Here is a 24,941-nt window from a genome sequence, read left to right on the forward strand (position 1 = left end):
CCCACCTCTCCTGACATTTTTTTCCTACAGTAGGCCCAACACAATGTCCAAAAACACAACAGCCACCCCCTCGTACTCCCCCCACCCCCGCTCACGTCTGACCTCGGGCTATATTTCAACCATCCTTTCCTCCAACACCTCAGCTGAATGATAGGCCTTGAGAGGGAGGGGAAGAGATGTAAGGCAGTGGTTAAATTTAGAGCCTTGAATCCTAAAAAAGTCTCTTTACTCTCCCCACATCTGTGCTGCACCCGGTGCCCTGTAAATCTAAGAGTGAATACGAGAGGCTGGTGGAGAATACGAGATCTATAAGTTTGTTTTATCTGTTGGCAGAGATGAGTGTGCTTCCCTTTAAGGAATCTCTCCACAGTTGCAGACTTTCTTTACATTCATTTTTGTCTTTGTTTAACACCTTTAAACTATCCTTTCCCCACAGGCATTGTATACGTTTTCCAGCACAAACTCAGCTAAAACTCTGACATTTTCAATTTGAAAAAGTATAAAGCAGCCAGGAACACAAGATACAAAAAAATGACACTAGCCGCATCATACAAATCACACGAAATACAAATCTAAAAATGATTATTAATAATAAATTATTATACTACGTTCTACTGTACTAGACGATACTATATTTTATGATATTATACTATGCTATACTAGTTTTTACTATACTATATTATGTTTTACTGTATTGTACCGTAGTGTACTACCATACTGTACTACACTGAATTATACTAAACAATATTTTACTTTACCATAGCAGTTTAACTCTACTATGCTTTATTTTACTTTACTACACTATGTTTTACCATACTATGCTATATTTAACTTTACTATACTATATTATACTATATTTTACTTTACTATACGATGCTATATCTTGCTTTACTATACTATACTATATTATATTTTAATTCACTAAACTATGTTTTACTAAACTCTGCTAAATTTACCTTTACCATACTATTATATGTTTTACTTTACTAAACTATGTTTTGCTATACTATGCTTTACAGTATTTTACTAAACTATACCATACATTACCACTGTATACCTATAACTCTACTATAAACAGGGAAGTATATTGTATGAAGTATATTGTATATTGTATAAAGTATATTGTATATTGCATAAAATATCATATTAAAGAATATTGTAAATATACTATAAATACTTTAATAGCCATAAATGAAACAAGAAGAAGAAGAGGATCTACATCCTCTCACAAGTCTTTTGGTGTTGTCGTCTCAATCTCAATCTTACCCGTTTTTGTTTTGAGATCTTAATCTGGAAAACATACTCTGTAGCAACTGAACCCTGCAGATGGCAGCTGGACCAGTCATCAAATTGTGAGAAGTGGTTTTAGTTGACCACAGCCGTGACCAGTTCTGTATTCTGAATTTAAACTTAAGAGCCACATTTGTTGCTTAAATCGCTTTATCATCGAGCCCTTGTTGTGACCCTTCCTTCTGTAAATGTATTCAGCTTTTCTGATCTTGCCGTAATAAGACTGATTATCCAGCTCTGGTTAAGTTCTATTGCATATCACATTGTATTGTATTGTTTTCCATTATATTCTATTCAAGGTCATTTTTTTTCATCTTCTGTTAGTTCTGGGCATCAGTTACAACTTGACCATTGAGGGGAGCTGTTGGCTCTTGGGACACCAGGTGCTGCAGTATTTTTATATTTACACACTGCACATTACATTTTAGCAAATTATTACTCCTCCTTTGTATTACAGTTTTTGTGTTGTATTATCTATTATTTAAATTTCCCTGAGGTTTTAGTGTTGTTTCATTCTATTTTATTGAACTGAATTTCATCTGCAAAAGTGGCCTTGAAATGTGGTAAATAAATATAGTTAAGTTTCTATTTTTCTGTTAAAAGGGAGGTGTGATGGTAGTGACAATGATAAGCATTTCAGAAGCATCTCCGTAGTGTTTGGACAGTTTGCTAAAAACGACTTTGTTTAGGATAATGATGAATGAAACACTTAAAGGTCCCATATTGTAAAAAGTGAGATTTCTATGTCTTCTATATTATAAAGCAGGTTCTAGGTGCTGTATGTGAAAGTATCGAAACATTCAATCCATGGAGAAATACACAGCCCGTATTCAGAAACTGTGGCTTTGAAACAAGCTGTCAGGATTTATGTCAATTTGTGATATAACATATCTATAATGTATAGGTTGTGTCCAAAATTCCATACTAACATGCTGTTTAGTACGCTAAAACAGTATGTGAGATGTTTTAGTAAGTCCGAAACCTTAGTATGAAACCAATAGTATGCAAATTGCATAATATTTCCAGTGAAATATTACAGTATGCAACGCTGGACACAACAGCGGCATCAACTTCCAACAATGCAATGCGGTAGTGACGACAAAGTTCATGACGGACAGCTCTGTAACATCAATAACGCTTCAATTTAACTGTCGGTGTATGTGAATCAGCTTACAGGAAGTAAACATTGACTCAAACTGCTGCCTAGCAACACAATTCCTTTGCAATTCCATTGCATGTCCTTTGAAATGACGTAAAACAAAGCGTTTCAGACGGAGGTTAAATACTGACATATTCAGGCAGACAGTGTGAGGGAACGTTTTTGGAACATTACAGCATGCAAACGTGTTCTAGTAGAAACACAAACTGAAAATGAGCATGAAATGGACCTTTAGGAGGAAACAAACTATGATAACTACACAAAAACAGAGATAAGTTATTACTACACAATCAAGCCTTTCAAGAAAAACTACAGTATTCAATGCAGAGAAACACATCTGGATGCACAGCAGCATTGTATACTTAGACTATTCAGATGTGTCTCTTTGGGCTTTGCCTCTATGAGTAAAGAGCTGGCGCCTGCAGCGTGTCAGGAGACACAAGCAGATATATGTAAGAACTGAATGACAGGACACTTTAGCCCCTCGCTCTGCATTAACCTCATAGTTCCTCATAGTCACCAGCTATCTTTATAGCTATAATGAAATGTGAGAGACCTCACCTTCTTCTGCTTTGAGTTTTACCTCTGATGTGAGATGTTATCACTTACAAACAGTTCCCATACACATAAGTTTATGAACAATTTATTGTTTTTACAAGCAATTCTTAATTATACAGAGTTTCGTGTATATTCATACAAAACATTTGTCACGTAAGCAATCATATTAATTATTCTTATAATGGTCCTAAAAGGTTAGTCTATCCCATTAAAGACTTATTTGTGTCTCATTGCCGTTTTAAATATGAAATTGCAATTATATATACAACACATGGAGTACACATAGTATTACTCATAAGAGAACTTAAGTATGTCCAAGACAAGGAGAGTCAAACAGTAGGAAGAAGGCCCGGGCCTATACTGGGACATTTCAACTCTCACTAGTTACATGTCTTGAAACAAAATTTGTACCGAAATATTGAAAATGTATAAACAGACATTTCCAAAAAGAATATTGACTGGTATGCATACTGGGCGTCACCCAGGGTCTAAGACTCATACAGCGTAACTGCAACATCCCCCTTTTGACTTTACACCATCAAATATTGGTCCCACTGTACAGCAGTAATGCTATTCACAAAATGTGATATACAAGATCAGCAAGTTTGATTAAGCATCCAACACCAGAAACTACAACTCAACACTTTTCGTGCATAACTCTTGACATTATTTCAGTATCCCTCCTGCCTACATGTATTTCCTCTCCAGATGAGTTTTCCCCAGCACCTCATCACTGAACTGGTACGTCAGCTTCTTCTTGATCTTTTTCACCTCTCCAGTTTTGCCATAGTTGCGTAAGGCACGAGCCATCTTCTGATAGGTCATTTTTTTGCGGTTTCCCTTCTGGAACCCCCAGCGGTGGGCGAGAGCCTCCTTGTGTTTGGAAGAAAACTGGAATGTCCCTTTGTCTCTGTCCACCCACCAGATACTGTCCTTCATTTCGCCGTTCCTTAAAAGGTCCAACAGGAACTGGTACAAACGGATCTTCTTTTTACTGCCTGTTGGAAACACCAGAGAGTTGCAATGTTACTAATTTTAAACTTCTAACAAAACAGTATAAAGCCCTATTTATTAGCTGTGGCATATGACAAATGGGGTGGGTCGATACTGTTTCTGCTAGTTTCAACCAGTCAACCAAATCCGTCATAAATATTGTGCAAGAGATCTCAGACATTAGGCAAATTAGCAACAAAAAAGGGGGGCAGATGCACAATATATGTTTTCTAGGTCCTGTTTTTAATCTTTAATATGAAGTAACTTTACAAGACAATGACATGACTACAAAAGAAATTCCGAAGAAGTACTGGCAGATGTAATCATTCTTGAGTCACTATTTTAGTATTTTCCACAGTCATGGTGCTACGTGGTAGTTGACGACATATTTAACTGTTTTTGAAATAGGGTATTAAATATTAAGATAAGACGTTTGGGGGTGTGTACGTTTTTCTCATCACTTTACAAATGTACAGAAGAATTGATCAAACTCAATGTTGGAGTGCTGAACTCTGAGACACTTTATGGTTGCCATTACTTATCTTGCAATACATGGGAATCTAAGGACCATGCATGTTGCCTCTCTGGTTAATCTTTTTGGAATATTTTTCTGAGATAACCTGAGCCAGACAGATGGTCTCTACACTCGGAGAACCATGTTTATTTATTTATTTGCCTGTTCTCTATCCATCTCCGCATATTCCAAATGTACATGGACTCTGTAAGGCCAAGTTCAGATTAAAAATGGCATTGCATTAACAAAACTGCAAAGGGCTAACTTCAGTGTAGTAGATGACATACAATCACTGCCACCGAAGTGCTCACAGAGCTGCTTGAATAAAAATGAACCTCATTTTCCAAAAAACATTTGGTTACAGGCCCTGCAGATCAGACACTACTCAGGCTCAGCTGGTCCTGTCACATCCTAAACTCACTAAAAGAGGAAGTGGAGAGCAAGCATGTAATCGCAGCAGGACATGTCCCCCTCCTCAATATGTGACAAATGGAAATGTTTTCCCCACCATATTTGTAATGAATGTCATTAAGTGCCTCCAAAAAATAAAAGAAAGCTAATCTACTCCCCTCAATATTCAGTGTTAAACCAAATGGATGCTCAACGATCTCCTCCTGCTTCCTGTTGGTGTTCATGTCGACCAGAAATATTAAACACAACAGCTGTGCATGTGGCCATGCACAGTTGATTACTCACAGGTCTACTACACAAGTAAAACACAGTCACTGATGCATCCGTTGAATATAAACCAGTGTTTTTCTGCTCTTGCTGATGAACACATCTGGGTGTTTGTCAGTGTAACAGGCTGGAGGATGATTCGAGTTTCTCTAAGTCGTTTGTCTTTTGAAAACTGGGTCTGTAGTTAGTGTGTCACTAAACTGTGAACCGAGCAGGTTATCATCGTGTTGGTGGTGAAAACACACTAACTCTGTGTCCTGTGTGTTCCGTGTTTTACTGAACGTCCAACATGTAGCTGCTGGTTTAAGAGTTAAGACTGAAAATGTGTAGTGTTTCGTCGTGCTTTATGTAAATGTGCTGATGGCTGTCCACATTTATGCAGCGGGGCTTGGTTAAAGTAAACAAAGCGGACCAAAAGATCACTGACAAGGTGGCACCTCATCAGAAGGCCCAAAAGGTATAGCCACTGGGGATAGCCTGCCATTCTCCTAGTACACCTGCTGGATTATTTCCACAATCCAATATAAACATCCAGCCTTGGAGACCGAGAACATTCTAGTTTATAACACACAAACAACAACTCTATCTTTTTGTGAGCCCACTTCCGTTAAAGATGCATGACCAGCAGTGTAAAAGAAGTTGTGCAACCAGAAGCTCATCCTAAAAGTGCATCTTAAATTGTCAGCAGAACACAAAGCTGACATGACTCAATGCCAGATCTCCGCTATCCCAATGTGAGGAAGACAACACTGGCCTGCTGCAACACTGCTGAAGAATTGAAAGTAAAACTCATTTTAGTTCATGGGCTACATACTGCCCAATTTGATCTCAAGTGGACCTGACCAGTAAAACCGTTAGATAATAACCTATAATTAACAACACCTACAAATTCACTTTATTTTAGTGTAAAGAAGTACATTCTGAAAATCTTCACAATTAATGAACAATCCATTTACAAAACAGATGATGTACAGCCTGAGATGTCTCGCTGATCTCTCAGCTACGACTAAAAACAGACTGCTGTTTCCTCAAACCTGCCAACAACTCATTTATATTCTCTGTTCTCAGTTGTCTTTGAAGTTTTTGTATTTTCTGCCCAAATGAGTCGATAGTGGCGCGGAATATTATATTCCTTGACCACTGAAAGGTGCTGTGAACACACCAAGCACACTGGCTTCCCATTTAACTTTGTGAAGAAATAGGAGCTGGTCCATTTTTCTTGGAAGAAATGACACACTATGTCCATTTTTCTCCTTTTTGACTAAAACATTTTCCACCGGCGGCTGCTGCATGAACAGTAGCCTACGCTTGACAGTGTTGCGTCACGTATCCTGTACGGGAGCACGTAGGATCTCTGTATAATAGCGTATCCAGCATAGGGCCTGCTACTCTTATTAGGAAAAGAAAATAGGAATAGCAATGCATTTTATTGAAAAATTGGAAATAATGGTACAGTGTGTAGGATTTGGTTCCATCTAGTGGTGTGGTTGCAGAATGCAACCAACTGAGTACCACTCTGCTCACTCCTCCCTTATCAAGACTGCGAACACGAGCCAACACGTCCAAAACCGAGGTAACGCTGTTCGCCTTGCTACTTTAGGACTAACGGATGTCAGACAGCGGCTGCTGGTACCCCGATTTTGCACTCTGCTGCTCACGTTACTACAGTTTCACAATTGCGTCAGAGAACTACGGTGGCTTTCAGGTAACCTAAAAAAGTGAAAGGCTCTCTCTCCTTTGACAGGCCAGTTCTGGCCCTCGGGCCGTATATTTGACACCCCTGATCTAAAGCAAGTCCAGTGACTTAGCACTTCTAGATATATCATGACCTGGATGACTGAGAATCCTCACATGGCCAGCACAGTTGGTTTGTCTTAAAGTATCCGTGTTAACTGCTCAGTAGAGAGCTGCAGTGCTCCCCCACAGCATATATGAAATGGCCTGTAAATCTATATCCTTACCCAGCTCTCCTGATGTGACATAAGGGACTCGATCTCTCAGACACTCCTCATCAGACACCTCCAGTGGAGGACTTCGTGCTCCGTGTTCCTCATCATCAGAGCTGCGCTGGGACACGTGTGGTGGATACACGGCCCGAGGGAAGAACGCTACCTACAACACAGGAGTCAAAATTCATTAACATCTGCAATAGTTTAAGCTTAGCTTGTTGACTATATTAAAAATCCCTTTATGTTGCTCCCAGCTTTGGGAAAAAATACAGTTTTCTATACTGTATGAGAATGTTACACAATTAAACCAAAAGAAAAAAACAAAACAATCAAAAGCATCATTTTACCGGAATCCAGCATGACATGTTCAGATTTTTGGGGATCTGAGTGGGAAAATAAAGCAAATAATGTTTGGCTGTAAACGATGCACACTAAATCCGGAGAGTACATTTACTCAAAGAGTAAGGTACTTGTACTTGGTTATTTCCATTTTAAGCTAATTTATACTGCTACTACACTACATTTCAGAGGGAAATATTGTACCATTTAGTCCACTGCATCTATTTATCAGCTAGTTACTATTTTTCAGATTAACATTTTTCACATAAAACATATTATCATATATCACATATATAAAACATGATGCATAAAGTAATGCTTACATGTTAATGCATCACTAATAATGACCCAATCATATAGAAATATAACACTGACAGAGATAATTTTGATTAAATAATTAAAGTATATTTCTTTGCTTAAGCTTTTATACTTTCATTTAAGTAAAGTTTTGAAAGTAGAATCTTCACTTATAATGGAGTATTTTTGTTGTATGGTAGTGATACTTTTACTTAAGTAAATCCACTGAATACTACTTCCACCAGTAATGATATTCAGAACAAATATATTTTGTATTCTCCCAAAACCAATTTCAAAGAACCATATCTGACACTTTTTATAAGTGATATATGTATATATATATTTTTATACTTGTGATTTTATATGGCCTATTATTATTTTAAACTACAGTTAGGCCATTCGGAGGTATTACTTTGCTACAGATATATTATACTGTACCTAACATCAGACACATATTCTGACGTCTGTGTGGGTTTGCACTAAAATCTTCTCACTATAAGTGAAAGAGGCGACATCTCTCTCTCTCTCTCTCTCTCTCTGCATGAGCTGTGATGTGTGGACGCTGCTTGAGCTGTATATGCCTGGCTGGGCAACACGTGTCAACGTTATCATCCTTCATAAACACTTACATGTGAATTCTATGTGTGAACTGTGGTTTCCACATCGTTTTGTCATGGATGTATTATTCACAATAACAAGCCTAATCAAATTGAGGTTCATCTGTGAATGAAATTAAATGTAATGTAATTTAAATATTATTTCAAAGTGAATAATCAGTTTTTAAATTGTCATGTATTCCTGGAGACAACAATAGGTGTATCAACACAAAGGTTCTCCAGTACTGCTTAAGATTCAAAGATCATATGCAATACTACTATAAGTTTGATGTTTAACTACTTTACATATACTGTATCTGCTTGTTACTGACGCTACATCACACATCCGTGACACCTCATTGTGACCTCAAGTGGAAAAATGTAGGTGTGTTCAGTTGGATGTATTTGGCATGCAGCCTGTAATCTTGATTAGAGTTTAAAATATTAATAATAGAACAACAAATTAAATAGGCGGGTGAAATTGTTTTGTATTTAAGTTTACATTCTCTTTTAAATTCACTTTTTAAAGTCTATATTTCTTCTTTTAAATACATGTAAAACAACACATTATGAATTGCTACACACCCTGATATTGCCATAAGTGTTTGAATTGTGCTGTGTACCCAAATTTTGCCCTTTTCACCTCTGCTTATTTGCAAAAAAAAGCGTGTAATAATGGGCCAAACACATGATATGTGGCAGTGAAGTGGTTTCAAAGTTGAAAATGTTGACTTGGTTAGAGATACTGCACTTGAATGCAGTCAAAAACTAGAAACCAGTGTTCTAGTTCACTGGTTCACAACTGGATGGGTGAAGCGTGCAGTTGTGATACAGTGAACTTAACTGAGCCTCTCTATTCAAAGAAAATGTTCTGTTTAAACAGAAATTAAAAAAAGAAAAATGCCAAAATTAAAGTTTTTCTTGTAACTCAAAGATTCACTTCCTGATTTGTGTCGCAGGACCCTAAATGGCCTCAAACTCCTTGCATGTTCTCTTGGATTTGAAACCCAACAGTGAATTGTGTTGAGTTTGAAGACGGCTACAGTGAGCTAAAAGGATATTTGGAGATTTAGAGGTGTATATGAAGGTAATAAAGCCTCTATGTGACATGTCCCATCAATCAACAGCTGTCTGTTCCTTGGAATTATATATTTTTAGTGGAATTAGTATTACACAAGCCTTAATTTAGTCAGTGCATTGAAGCCCCTGGCTAATAATACAGTACAAACTCTAAGATAACATTGCTTTATTAAAAAAAATACTTTGCACAACACAACAGACATTTTTTAGTTGTTAGTTTTCTGCATTTTAATTAGATTTAATTTGTTGTACACATTTTTGTGTGCAACTTACACCCATGTGTGCATGTGTCGATGTACTGTATGTCTCTGTGTTCCTTTAATGGTTTTGTTGGGTGACAGAAGGACTTACCGGTTGCTGTAACACGTGTGGATGTGCCCCGAGATTTGGATCGAGCAGGCTTTCTGCGTCGTACCGTATGGCGTCATGTCGTATGAGGCTGGGCGCGTGGAGAGCCGGCACACTCTGCAGCTCTGTGAAGTTGGCCTCTTGGAGGTTTTCAAACTCGACAGGGTGTACGTGAGGGTGAGGGTGGTAGTCCCAGTGATCTGAAGAGAGAGAGAGGTGAGAAACGGCATAGTGGCCACAGCTTTATGTTGTTTCTTATCATCACTACTTTCCTGTCTCAACAAAAGGACTGTACTGTATAACTCCAAACAAAAAAGACAGAAATTAACTCTAAACAGCTTCATACAACAGTCATGAACATGTCTTTAAAGTGAAATACACGTTTAAACAGTTAGAGATGACTCATGGAAAAAGCAAGACTGTATGTCTATGGAAATCCAGCTTTGTCATAAGATATCTAAAACCACTAAGTCAAAAGCAAGTGGACTTGACGACGAGCGGCTTACTCATAGTGTTTGAGTTTGCATAAACCGAGTGAAATGAAGAGAATAATAGAGAATTCAGCATGAAGCTCTTTCCTGTTTGTTGCCACGCTAACAGCGTTGCCACATCCGTTGACTCTGAATTTGCACTCTTAGAATTAAACAAGATAATTAAACAAGTCAAGTAAAGTTAAAGTTTTCCGAATTTCGAAGTGTAACTATGGAAATAAAGGAGAGCCAAATAATTGAATTCGTATTTCACATGCACATTACTGAAACTACAGTACTACTACTACTACTATACTACTGTATACTAATTGATAAGAAATCCATGTCACACATCCACTGTAACACTGTAGGATCATTATTTTGTATATGTGGTGTTTTAATTTGTATGTTTTAAGGATATTAGATATAGATATGAGATATTTTTTATCACAACGACAACTGGTGCTTTCTAAGTGGGGATGTTTTTTGCTTTAAGGTCAGGAAAAGTTTTTTTCCCCCACCTATTCAGATTGTTTTGGTGCAATATTCAAAACTGTTGATTACAAGAGAAAGTAAAGCACCTCTCTTGTATCAACAAAACCCCATGGGGCACAAGTTTGTTCTATGTCTGTAAGTCGTAGCGGCCGAAAGAAATGGCATCTGTTTCCTGTGTTCCATACACCCTAATGTGGTGCGCTCCAGCTGCACACACTGCAGGCTTTTTATGTACAACGCACCAGAAAAGACACCACATCAGGTCATGGTGACTAATTTGAAGATTAAACTAGAAACTACAGTATTTTCTTTTGTAATTAAAATTGAAAGCATTGTATTAGAAAAAAGATTTATGTCATTTTGTGTTTTGCCCCATTATCATCATCATCATCCTTTTGCATTTTAAAATGTTTTTAATTTAAACATCACTCACTGTAATTTAATAGAACAAGTTGCAATGCAAATTGAAACACTGAGACATGAGACAAAAATGTATGTTGAAGTAAAACTCACCTGCCTGGATATCTGCCTCTAGGACATATGGATTATAATATTCTGTAATTTGGTGTCTGTAGATCTCAGGATCGTACATTTCTTCTGAGTGCTGCAGGAGCAAATAAAAAACACTTTCAGCCACAAGATCTCATGAACGAAAGAAAAGTCTTTTACTAGATGGTGATGGAGATAACACACATTCCTTTAAAGGAAATAATAATACTCACCATTTGTCTTTAATAAAATGTTCACATTGTTTCTATATATGTTTTGTAAGTCAGATGAAGCATCAGTAATATCTGTGTTATAGTAACGACTTTTTTTTTTCTTGCCACTGCTGTTCTGAAAGTTTGGAGTTTCATTTTCAGGTCGCCGGTAGTATAAAAGACTCTTAAGGTTTGTGTGCTCTATTCAAATTGAAGTAGACTCACATTAAGTCATCTTATCTGAAATAACACCTGTTGTCCATCCTCTTGACTATAAAACGTGTTTTAATGCTGCATTAAAAACAAACAAACTACTCAAGGAGCTCTTTTAAGCTTCAGAAGCTTTAAAGTCTCTCCGAAGAGTTTAGATAATGATAGAAATAAAAGATACTTACAGGCGGGATGAGGTAGCTCTCCATTCTGTATGGATGCAACATGGAGACCTCTTGTCCAACCGACCGACTCGCAGACGCTATGCAGGCAAAAACGCTCTCACAACCTTTCAAAACTTTTGCGGCACCATTGCACAATGTTTCAAAATTTCCTCTCACTCAACGAAAACCAAAAAATCTCTCTCTCTCTCGCCCTCTTATTCTTATAACATACACTTTTGACCTGAGCTACTCTCGGAGGCCTTCAGCTGTGTCAAATAAAAAGAAATAAACAAGGCCCGCTGTTTGACTGTAAAATGAAAAAAGGAACTTTTGACTTCTGTAAAATTTCTGTGGGTGGGAGCAATAGAGTGTGTCTGCTAAAGGTTCCTGGCCATTGATGATTTGTCAGGGGAGACCATGCAACTTTTCTCATTTATCAGGGTCTATATACTGTCCCCTCCCTTAGCAGCCAATCATTATCAAGTGATTTCCTCACTGTCAGTTTCTCCCCCACAAAAACAGTGTGATAAACACATTGAGCTGTTGAATATTTAATGTTTTAAGTTTGGTTGACTTTATTCATTGCATGTGCATTTAAAATGTTTTTCATTTAAATTATGGCATGATTTGGTCTCAACAGCAGCAGAGTCATACATACCAATAAATGTGGTTGTTGCCATTCAGGGCATTTATAAGCAGTATACAAGCATTTAATAATAAATAGTTTATTGTTTTCCCCACCCACCTTTATAAGCAGTATATAAGCATCTAATAATACATAGTTTATTGTACACTATGGTGTAGTTGTACGCAGATATAAGGACATTTTAAAGTGTTTATTAAAGTTTTGTTTTTTTGCTTGTTTGCTGATGCAGATAAGTTATAAGTTAGTTATAATTTTGAATTAATTATAGTTAGCTATAATTTTTACAAATACTGTAGATTAATACACACTAATAAATAAATAGAACTATACTGTATGTGTACAACTACACTACTGGCTTATAATTTCTAAATGTGGGGTTTCAAGTTAAGTTAAATTATTTATTTATGTATTTACAGGTTTATTTGACAGGTACCACATATAAAAAGCTTAAACATCACACTTAAAATCTGATGCATTATAAAGAGATATAGCTTAAATTAAATTAAATACAAATTAAAAATAAAACATGTTTTAGTCAGTGTAAACAGTGTTACAGTGTTAACCGGACGTACAGGCTGACGCTTTACACTTGTGAACTGTAAGTGTCACCCTGTACTTCTGACTGCAGACCTGAAACTGACGGACTGAAAGTTTGCACTGTAGAGAAATTACTGAAACATGTTGTTTGGAGATGTTTGTTGAGGAAAATTGTCAACACACACTCACCCCCAACCCCCACCCCCTACACACACACACACTGCTGGCAGATAAGATGAAGATACAGTATCTGTGTTGTAACCACACTGGAGGTAAATGGAGATTATTATTATCACAAAGAGGAGATGCCGTAAGAACTCCTGGGGGGCAACTAAGTTCCTCTGCTACTAAGAAACAAAAAGTCTGTTTGTTTGGTTCAGTAATGCACTGTTCTGAAATATATCATGGTTAATCATTGGGTCTACTGTATGTGCATAAGGCGTTAGGGCAAAATAAAAGTTAAATATGTTGGTTTCACCAACTGTAACGACTAAAAATACTGCATATTTCCCAGATGCAGAGATAACTGTTAAAAAGTACAGTAACAGTGCAGCACAAATCTGAGTGTATATTGTTAGCCCTGCGTATCTAAGAGGAAGACTGCAGCATTGTGATAAGGCAATGTGCTGACAATATTAGTTTCTGTATGATTAAAATACAGCAGGTTATGTTTATCTTCTAACGGAGGTCAGTGCGTTTATTCCCATGGGTGCTGAGATCTCAGCTTAAAAACATGGTCAAATCCTCTTTCAAATACCGCTTTCATACTTTATGCAACATAGTCAGGTACATTAATCACAAAGGAAGACTTATCAGAAGCTGCAGCAGATTTGTGATTGTCAGACATATTCACAAATAGTTGTATGTGTGCAGATCAATCTATGACATTTATCTTCTAATGTTACACGCTGTTTGACTAAACTGTAAAATAGTTGGTTTAGATAACTCTATTTTCATATGACACCCTGTTTTCCTTGTTAACTGCTGGAGGACCATAATCGTCAGAGTATCTGTTTGAGGAGCTGTTAAAACCACACAGACTGTCGGCAACCTCGATCGGCCCCATGTTAATCACAGCTGGCTGAGCAAAACTGATGACATATAGGCTGCAGTAGCATTTTCCGAGAGTATTAATACACAAAGTGAGCTGCAGCATGCCAGGCACTATTTCCATCACAACTATTCTCAGTGAAGCCAAAGGATAACTTTTTTTTTCCTGTTTTTATGGTGACTTTTTGTTCATGTGCAACAAAAGCGCCCGTTTTAAAACGCATTCTATGTTAATGTTTTACTGAGTAAAATCAAACTTACTGTAAAATAGTAAAGTAAGTAAAGATTGATCATTTAACAATAAGGTATGTGTTAACATTAGAGCTGCAAAGATTAATCGATTAGTTATCAATTATTAATTATTAATTAATAATTAATCAGCAACTATTTTGATAATCAATTAATTGGTTTGAGTAATTTTTTAAAGAAAGAAAATCTAAATTTTCTGATTTCAGCTTCTTAAATGTGAATATTTTCTGGTTTCTTTACTCCTCTATGACAGTAAACTGAATATCTTTGAGTTGTGGACAAAACAAGACATTTGAGGACGTCATCTTGGACTTTGGGAGATTCTGATCGACATTTTTCAACATTTTGTGACAATTTATAGACCAAACAACTAATTAATTAATCGAGTAAATAATCAACAGATTAATCGACAATGAAAATAATCATTAGTTGCATTCCTAATTAACATTGAGAAGTGTAGTATAGCACTGTATTGTATGTAGTAGAGTAAAAAATTTAGTAGAAGTTGCATAAAATTAAAACACTCAAGTTAAGTACAGGTACCTCAAAACTGTTCTGAAGTACACAAGGCCTACTTATATATACAGTATATCCTTTACTTGAGTAAATTTACTACAGATCATTTTATATGAAAGCCTTTACTTCAGAGGAACACATTTTCTTTAAAAGCCATCCGGTGAGTCAAAGTGTTACGTCAACTATTGTGGTAACCCAGGAGAACAAATAATCTCTCCAGTTTTTTTGTTAAAATATATGCACATTACTTTTTGTGCAAATTGATCTGGAAAAGTACCAAAGAAAATCATACACACTGTCGATTACTTGTGCTCATTCTATTAACGATGTTTCGGTCCCCTAACCTTTATCAGGTAACATTCAGACAGGCAAACAGCACCGGCACCAGTGTGTGCTGGACTTTTGGGTTCTTTGGGAGTCAAGGTTTTTGATCAAACGCACCTGTCTGTATGACTTTCTGGAGTGTAACAACTCTGTGAAAATGTAATTAAATTAGAAATAAAAGGAGTTATTTAATGAGACTGGATTTTCTAAGCAGTAGGACTGAGGCGCTGCTTTTGAAGCTTGACCTCAGAGACCTTCACACATCATTGTGAGTAGTACTTTACTTGAGAAATTGATCTTTCGCAACAGCTTTAACATTTGAATCTAAAATAACTATTTTTAAAATAATATCTCTTCTTTGTTTCTGTGAAGTCTGGTTTTATACACAGAACTGTGTCTGTTTATCTTCCTTGTGGCCTGGGAGATGAAGTACATGCAGAATACAGGCCATGCAGTGACATATTATTAAATGAGGAACTGGGAACTTGTCTTTCAGATTCAGTTCCTTGAAGGTTGTCTTTAAATGAATCCATTTACGTGTCATATGGTCAGGATTATCCAGACCTCTACGCGGGTTGGTTGCCTTGTTGACATCCTCTGTAGCAAAGAGCAACCAAAGTTTTAAATGTTGTACTGGATCTTGCAAGAAGAAGATTAAGAGACATTGATAAATAATGTTAATGTTAATGGTATAAAACGTACACTTTACATAATTGACATTATTGTGAAAGACATATTAGAAACTACAGTAAACAGAAAAAGGTGGATAACATTTTTGGTTTTGTTACATCAAAGGCATCTCCACAAAAATCAAAAATCAACTACCAGTACTGTCACAAACCGTCTTGGTTTTTTAATTTCTTACTAACAAATAGTTAAAGACACGCAATTGATTCATTTTAGGCCCAGAGTGTGTTGAGTTAAGCCTTTAACTTGTCTTTTTCAAGATTGCAACATAATAAAAAGGCCGTAAACCCTGACGGATCACATGCCGTGCATTGTTTTTTTTCCAAAATGTTTCCATTGGTCATGTGCATATCAAAATCAGATTTATTTTCCAAGGACGTGTGCACAAACAGTACAAGGAAGTTCACTCGGTTTCTTGGCATCTCTCTCAATGTGCTTATGCAGAAATAAAAATAACAGCTAGGAACAAGGACAACAAGGCTGGACAATAAAACTAAATAATAAACAGGACTGTTATGTACACATGCATGTGAAAAAATAGGTCTATATATAAATAGTATATAAAAATATATATAAAAAGCACCAATGACCAACAATGGAATAAGAAATAAAAAATATTATTTTAAATATGATTTTATGATTTTACATTGACTGTATTACTGTAGTGACTTTGACTGCATTGCCAACGTACACTAGGCGACCACTTTATTCAAATGTATCCTCATACAACAGTTCATATGATATCTTACCAAAGGTTATTTCTCTTCTTGCAACATGAGTGATCGGTGCGCCTGTGCAAGCCCCCGCAGTGCAGAACCGGTTGTTTAGACAACAAAACTACTTGGTTAGGTTTAGGAAAAGGTCTTGGTTTGGGTTAAAATAACTGCATTTGTTACATAACTCAGCCATATATTCTACCTTTACTAAGATAACACTGTTCAGTTTTGATTGCCACTGTCAGGGAGGTATTCATTTATTTTTATTTTTGTGTGTATCATTGAGGTTGTAGTTTATACGGACAGGTGTTTCTAATGTGTTGCTCAACCCATTCACAAACATGAGGGGTGAAGAATATTACAAATTGTGTACACAATACAATCCGATACAACACCACTACCTACGACTACTCAGTAATAAAAAAAAAAGTTAAATTAACACCTTTCTGACAGTGTCACCATGATAATGTTAATAACGTGAACATTATAATCTTCATAAATGTGTAATTTGTGGCAGATCTGTTGGATTGCATGAACTATTAGGTGTACAGGTGTTCAGACTCCTTCAACCATGGAAACAGGATTTCAGCTAATTTCCCATATATACTTATAACACAGTGGTGGACACAGTAACATGACCACTTGCTAAATATAGTGAAATCCAATACAATAGCCCTGCAAAGCATGTGACTCTTACAATGTCCAGTTTTAGCTAGTCTGTGTCATTTCAACTCTGTTATTTATGCACCCACACTGGTTCACAGCTAACAAAATAACAGAAAAGCCTCATATAAAGCATGTAAGAAGTGATGGAATGTAACTTAGTACATTTACACAAGTAATGTACTTAAGTACAAGGTTGAGGTACTTGTACTGTATTTGGGTATTTCCTTGCCTCTGTATACTTCCACTCCACAACAGTGTGGAGACGACAGTTAGTCTTCAGTTATAGTAACAGGTTTCTTTACAGACTAAGATTTACATAAAACCCACTAAACATATGATGAGCTTGTAAAATATGATGCATTGTTATAGATTAAAGGACCCAAAAATATATAACATACTTAAAATTATCTTACAGCGTATAAACTACTTACACATGCATCAGTAATGGCCTTTTTTCTGCATTGAGTACTCAATGGTAATAATATTTACATGCATTTAATAGGTATAATGTGTTAGTTGGCTTAAAAGGTGCTGGTAGGCAAATTTTGTCAACTTTGAACAGAACCAGGCTAGCGGTTTCCCCTATTTTTTGTCTTTGTGCTAAGCTAAGCTAACCAATGCAAAATAATAACAAGCCAATAAAAAAACACTAATGGTACGTGTCCACAGGGGCGTATTTTGGACGCACTTTCGCCTCGCTTCCCAGCATTGATCGCTTGATGGGCTGCCACTAGGTACTCGAAACTGGGCATCTGATTGGACGAACGCTTTCACTTGTGGGCTGCTGCTCCAAGCTTTCAAACCGGAACCAACATGGCGATTTGTTTGGAAACCTTTTTCTCTTATATTACGGAAATAGTTTACCGAAATGTGTTTCTGAAAACATTCTAGGAAAGAAATAAGATCGACAACGGTTAGTTTAAAGGTTTTTGGGGAATTTCCAGAGGCGGAGTCTCACGCCCAATGCCGCTGATTTGCATAAAGTAGTCTAGACCACAACTATGTAAATGAAGAGCGGCCAACGTGACGCAGTCAACGTGACAGTCCGTCTCTCGAAGTGCAACGCTAAGGCTACCAGAATGCATTGCACGGCTGCTTACATAGACAATGAATGGGAGGCGTGGAAAGGACGGATCCTGGAAAACTACTAGTGCTAATGCATTGGATTGCCTTACACTGAGCAGGTGTTCATGTTATTGTGTCCACCAGCAGTGACTGAATGGACTACTCTCACTCTATAAAAACAACATGTCCACCGAGATGCACAAAGTAAAGTTGCCAGCATTGTTATATTTGTTTTGTAGTGTGAGACACTGTGAAGTTACATACATGTGACCTGTAGTAGCTCTGACCGAGTGCTACTGTCTGGTTTGGTACCACCACAGGGTGTAACTGAGCACTTTGCAGTTTTCCGTCTGAATGCAGTCACAAGATACATATCTTTGATGGTTGAAGCCGTCACAAACAGTTACATTGGCACCTCTTAATACATGTCACACAGTTTGGCCCCTCGAGTCTTTGGGCCCGCTGTGAGGAGGTGTCAATGTTCTCATCACTATCTTTGTATGCACTTATTTTAAGAGGCTACTAATATCCCAAAGGTGCTGGTACAGCTACTGTAGTCTTCCTCATCAACTGTTAGTAAGACAAAGTCACAGTCATTTCTCAACAGTCCTGAATATATTTATTGTGCTGTTATACATTTTTTTTGCTGACATTCAGAGTTTTTCTTAGACATGTGGAGTCTCCCTAGATTCAGTCTCATAAGATTTCAGGGTCACGAGATTGTGCCAACACAGCCTCGCGGAGGGGAATGACACGCATGACCACTGACTGTGGAAAACAGGATACAGGCTACGTCGCAACAGGAAGTGTTGCACTCCTCCTCGGCAGAACATCAGTTTGACCAGAATGACTGCAGGTTGATGTCCACACTCTGTAACTCCTGTGGCAGTATTCAAATTTCGTAATCGTCTTCGCTCACCATTTCTTCTGAGCTAGTTGAGTAATTCAGTAGAAAAAAGAAATGTTTTGTCAAAAAACAAAAAGCAGGCTGTACTATTCTTTATATTGGATGCATACATACAAATAATAATATTGTTAATTGTGTATAGCAAAACAAACATGTAATTATCCAAGACAGTATTAAGTTTATATTTAGTAGGCTTTCATAAACAACATAAAAAACATAAACCACCCCAAAATAACTGAAACAAATATTCTTGTTGATTTGTGCATCTACATGTTTCAGCTTTGCACATGAAAAAAATTTAACCCATTCGAATTGATCTGTCAGGTCAAACATTTAAGAGAAATTTTGAGGACCGAGTTTAAATTAGCAGGAGTTATCTATCTATCTATCTATCTATCTATCTATCTATCTATCTATCTATCTATCTATCTATCTATCTATCTATCTATCTATCTATCTATCTATCTATGTTTGAGTTAAGCAGGCTAATAGTAAAAAACTAAACTAATTTAAGACTTGTATAAATTCTTACAAAATTCAAACACAAGCAAACAAACAAACAAAATGCTGTTCTGTAAATAATAAAATGTAAGTAAATAGTGCAAGTAAAGTCCTGTTTACCCGAATTATCAGCTCATAAACTCAGCACTGTATGCCCACAACACACAAAGTAATACTAAAACACCATCTCATATCAGCGTGCTTGTATAAGGAAAATCAGGAAACGCCCACAATCTCACTCAGAGAACTAATGTGCTTCGGTCTTACCGTTGCCGTCCGTACAACATCCAGTAATGAGCTGTAAAGGTCTCCGCAGGGGAGTTGTTGAGCAACTGGAAGCAAATTGCCAAAGGTGGTTGAAAAATGCAGGCTTTCTATATATCTCTGAATTAGCAGGGGAACTAAAAACTTCCTTAATTCTACCAATTTAGGTTGGTACCATAAGGCTTCTTCTTCTTCTCCTTCTTCTCCTTCCTTATTAAAACAAGAAGGTGACAAACTCTTCCTACAAAGCAAGTTTTACGGCTGTGAATGTAGTGTGAACTCCTGATGCTGATGAGTTCAGTTCATTCAGTCACATCTTGACATTTAGAGTCTAAAGCCACGTGGCCTCCATTAGATTTAAGTGTTAATTTTTAATTTGCTGTATATTAACACACAATGACATAACAAAATTACGTATTGTGTCAACACTGCATGTCCACTAAGGACCTTTTTCTTTTCGGTAAAGAGTATAATGTATAATATTGAATTTTTCATGCAACAACTAGCAATGCTGAGTGCTTAAATATATTTACAGTTCGAAGTGATGCGGGGAACATATTTTAAAAGAAGTTTTGTCACACTTTGAATTTAATGGCAACGTTCACTTTTTGAACCCTATCAACTAAAAAAAACAAGATGCTTCCCCTTTACTGTATCTCACTAATTTCAATAGAAAATATAACTATATTTCAAGAAGAAGAGTGATAGAATATCAAAAAAAAAATCGTTCTGAATTTACAGAACTATTGGTGAAACGAGGCAAGCATTTAGGTGTGACTAACAGATTCTATTTGGATAACTCTGAGACCAAGAGTGTCACAGCAGCTGTCGCACCCTGCAGAATAAATAACAAGCATTCAAATCAGCTCATTCATTTTCATTTGATCACACTGAATGAATGAGAGGAGCTCATTTGAAAAACAAAGCAGTTGCTAGAGTACTATGGTACCATTTTGTGTCCAGAAAACCACCTTTCATCTGCAGGAGGTGCAGAGTGACAACGTGCAAATACAGTTTTTAAGTTACATTTATGTTTCTATGTCTCTGAAATGTTTGCTCACACATAATACCTTGCAGAGTTTTTAGAAGGTGCAACTCATAATTATCTAACTAGAAATCAAGGAATCTCTGTATGTCCGTCCCTCAGTGTGTTATTCACATACAGTATCTCGTGAACTGTTCATCTGATCGACTTCACACTTGGCGGGTGTATTGCTCAAGACCCAAGGGAGTGCTGTGTTGAATGTTGTGCAATTTGGACAAATGGTGGCGCTATAAAAGTAGCTTTACGTTTGGGCCTGTAACTTATGAGCCGCAAGTCCAAGAAAAAAACAAAACCTTTTTTCGCCATTATAAATTTTGTCCAAATCAGTTTTTTTGCTACCCCCACATATTTGGAGCAATTATCACCAAATTTGGTGCAGAACCTCTCTGGACCAAGCCGGAAAAAGTGACCTTTCGGATTTGTAATGTTCCATACAATTTTGCTATAGCTGGCCCTCAAAGTAGCTCAAATGCTGTGGGCAGGGCATATATAACAAAAAATGTCATATCTCCTGAAAATTCTGTGCTATTGCGACCACATTTGGTGGACATGTGTAGGTATGCTGTCTTAGTGAACATAACAAATTTGGTACCATTTGGCCAATAAGTGGCGCTGTAGCAGCGTCATCTAACTATCAAGGAAGTATAATCTGTCTGTGTATGTATATATTGTATGACTGCCCTTCGTATATCTCGAGAACCGTTCGCCTTCACACTTGGCGGGTACAAGACGCCACGTTCTCGACAGCGCTGCAAGCAGAACTTCTGGGGGCCAAGCCCCTTCCGGATGGGCAAACACTCTGAACGGGCACTGCACTGGTATAAACAAAAGCCTTTTGCAACAGCTAAACATGTATTGTGTTTGTTTTGTGCACTAAAATGAAAAAGTAACTGGCTTTAAGAACTCAAGTGAGCTAGGTGATCTTATGTGATAAGGTCTACTGTATATAGATATAACAATTCCAGTACAGAAATGAATGCAAATGTAATCTAATTTTAAAAAACAGAAATGCATATGCAGATGATTTATTATATATTGACACCCCTGCAGGCCTCATTACAGTGTGAGCCACATATTACCAGCAGATGGAAGAAACTGTCACGTTGACATGCAATGCAATTTTGTGCCGCACGTTCTGAGCTGTCAACAGCGACAACAACATCATCAGTGAGCCTGACAAGCAATCCAGCAAGCATCTACAGGGTTGTATCAGCCTAAAGCTGGATCCACAGATAGGGCTTTTAACAAACTCCATACTGGTTCGCACACGATTCTTGTGAAATCTGCAAAAACAAGTAAATATTACATTGAATATTTCAGTTCTGTGGGTGGACAGTCCACAGAGAGGGCCCATGCTTCCTGGCTGATAGTCACCAGAGGTTTCAGTGGCCATCATGTGTTTCACAATGACATGGAACGGTCGCTTGACATGCATACAAGGGGACATCCAGCCCTCTCACTTCTTATTCCTGATTCCTCATTTTCTCTGGACTCCACAAGAGTCAACTATCAGACTAGGTTGTGGGTATTATTAGACAAGGGTGAATCACAAGGCACATGGACACGAACGCACACACACGCACACACAAACAGACACACACACACCATTCACACGGAGTTACTTTTTTCAATTTTTTAACCCATTAGAATACAATTCTAGGCCTGGTCTTCTGTCTCAATCTCTTTAATAACATTTGAGTTTTTGAATATCTTCATTCCTAAACAACACACACACAAATTTGCTACCAAAGGCATAGCCATCGTGTGTGAATGAGTATTTAGATTAGATCCTGATGGGCAAAGTTGGCTCCTTGCATGGCAGCCTCTGCCATCAGTGTATGAATGTGTGTGTGTGTGAATGGGTGAACGCTGACATGTAGTGTAAAGCGCTTTTGAGTGGTCGGAAGACTAGAAAAGTGCTATATAAAAGCAAGTCCATTTACCATTTACCATTCACAAACACGCACATTTACACCCATATAAGGCTTCGGGCCTTTATCCCACCAAAGAACCAAGTTCCTCTTTCTTTATGTATTGCTCAAGTCAGACAAGGATGACTCAGTGCGGATATTAATCATGTTATTTTTTGTTATCTTCACATCTCACTCTGCTAAGTCCGCCTGTCATAGCCGCAGTTAGCCGGTGTCCATTTTTAAGAATCTGAGAACTTAAAGATTGGTTAGACTTCTTAAATGTTAAAAACAACATCCCTAAAGAACATGCCGTCCGTTTCGAGGCCGGCAATATGTTGTTGAAAGGAGTTCATTATCATACATTTGCGTATTTGAGCCCTTTTATGTTATTCATCATTAAGGTATACCTGAAAATGTAGACCAATATTATTCATTCTGCAACTCCCTTTAAACATCTCAGGCTGTGAGAAAGTAAGGTAACAGGCTTTTTCAGAAGAAGATCCAAAATATGAAATACAGGTGGACAAGTCTTACTCCGACTCAGGAGAGACTGCTGATTTACAGTACCTGTGTGTTTAGCTACAAGTGCAAAACACGGTTAAAAAGCAGATAGAATGTAATTGCTGTGATAATATAATGAGAATTGTTTTCTTGGCTGCTGTCAGGGCAAATGTCATATGATAATTTATGCAGTAAACTCCTGCCACATGCACCACCTGCTGGTCAGGCAGTTTATTAAGAGGATATTGTTCAGTCGGACCCTCTAGAGGTGAGGTGGGGATACGGGTGCTGACCAACTGGGACCCAACCATGGAAGCAAACTGCTTGTTGTGGACTTTGACACACTGTATATTCAAAAACAGATCAAATACTTTTCCTGATTGAAAGACAGTTTAAAAGAAGAATAGGTATACAGATCCTTTGATTAAGTAAAACTACCAATACATGCATTGTAAAGCTACTCCACTAGAAGTAAAAATCCTGCATTCAAAACAGAACTACTGAAGCTACAGAACACTGTACACCAAAACAAACAACCAAAGAACAGTTTCTTCCCGCAGGCCGTCACTCTGATGAACACTTAAATCACTCGATACACTGTCACTGCCGTTTTAGATTAAATATCTTACAGTCTTTAATGCACACATTTTTGTAATATGTACATATTGTCTGTCACGGTCAATATAAATATGATTCTGATTCTGAGAAGTAATGTCAGCCAAATGTACTCATTCTGCAGAAAAATGGCACTGCTATATTATAATCTGTGACATTGTTAGATTTTTAATAACGATGCATCAATGTGTAAGCAGTATTTTATTGTTGTAGCTGCAAGTTTTAACTACTTTATATACAGTTCGGTAGATTTAGCTCAGTGGCTCCCTACATGGGGGTCAGGCCTCTTCCAAAGGGCCACAAGATAAATCTGAGGGGTTGTGAGATGATTAATGGGGCAGAAAGGGAAAAAAACAATGTTCTACTACATAAATCCATATTCATTTTTCTCTGATCTTCGCTTTTTCGTGACACATTGAACAATCTCTCAATAGATACTAAATTGCTCCCAAAGGCTGTGCCATCGGTGTGTGAATGTGTTTTTAGATTAGATCCTGATGGGCAGGTTGGCACCTTGCATGGAAGCCTCTGCCATCAGTGTATGAATGTGTGTGTGAATGGATGAATGCTGACATGTAGTGTAAAGCACTTTGAGTGGTCGGAAGACTAGAAAAGCGCTTTATAAATGCAAGTCCATTTACCATTTGTTCTCTTCTTTGAGCCATCGGTTATTTAAATGAAACCAGGTCTGAAAAGGTCAGAGGGGAAACCTTCTCTTTGATGTAACTACTAACAACTTATAGACATCTGACTGAAACATGACCAGGAACCCCAACTAGACACTGCTTTTATTTTAAGGGGCCACAGCCTAAAAACGTTGCAAACCACTGATTTAATCTTTAACAATGCATTGTTTTATAAGCTTATCATATGGTTATATATAAAATCTTAATATGTA

The 24,941-nt window shown here is 37.3% G+C and overlaps 1 protein-coding gene across 2 annotated transcripts; it reads right to left on the reverse strand.

Moving 5' to 3' along the window:
• Nucleotides 1-3,076: 3,076 nt before the first annotated feature.
• spi1b (Spi-1 proto-oncogene b) lies at nt 3,077-12,499 on the reverse strand. Of its 2 annotated transcripts, XM_074616029.1 has the most exons (6): nt 11,863-12,499; nt 11,280-11,370; nt 9,805-10,001; nt 7,489-7,524; nt 7,154-7,304; nt 3,077-4,005 (listed from the first exon to the last, which is right to left on the reverse strand). In XM_074616029.1, the coding sequence occupies exons 1-6, from the start codon at nt 11,902-11,904 to the stop codon at nt 3,695-3,697; spliced, it is 828 nt and encodes a 275-aa protein (XP_074472130.1). In that variant the 5' UTR covers nt 11,905-12,499; the 3' UTR covers nt 3,077-3,694. The 2 variants fall into 2 exon arrangements, with proteins under 2 accessions (XP_074472130.1, XP_074472137.1); XM_074616036.1 differs by lacking the exon at nt 7,489-7,524 and having other exon boundaries at nt 11,863-12,471.
• Nucleotides 12,500-24,941: the final 12,442 nt, after the last annotated feature.

The sequence above is a fragment of the Sebastes fasciatus genome, chromosome 2, assembly GCF_043250625.1.
Source record: "Sebastes fasciatus isolate fSebFas1 chromosome 2, fSebFas1.pri, whole genome shotgun sequence".
Lineage (NCBI taxonomy): Eukaryota > Metazoa > Chordata > Actinopteri > Perciformes > Sebastidae > Sebastes > Sebastes fasciatus.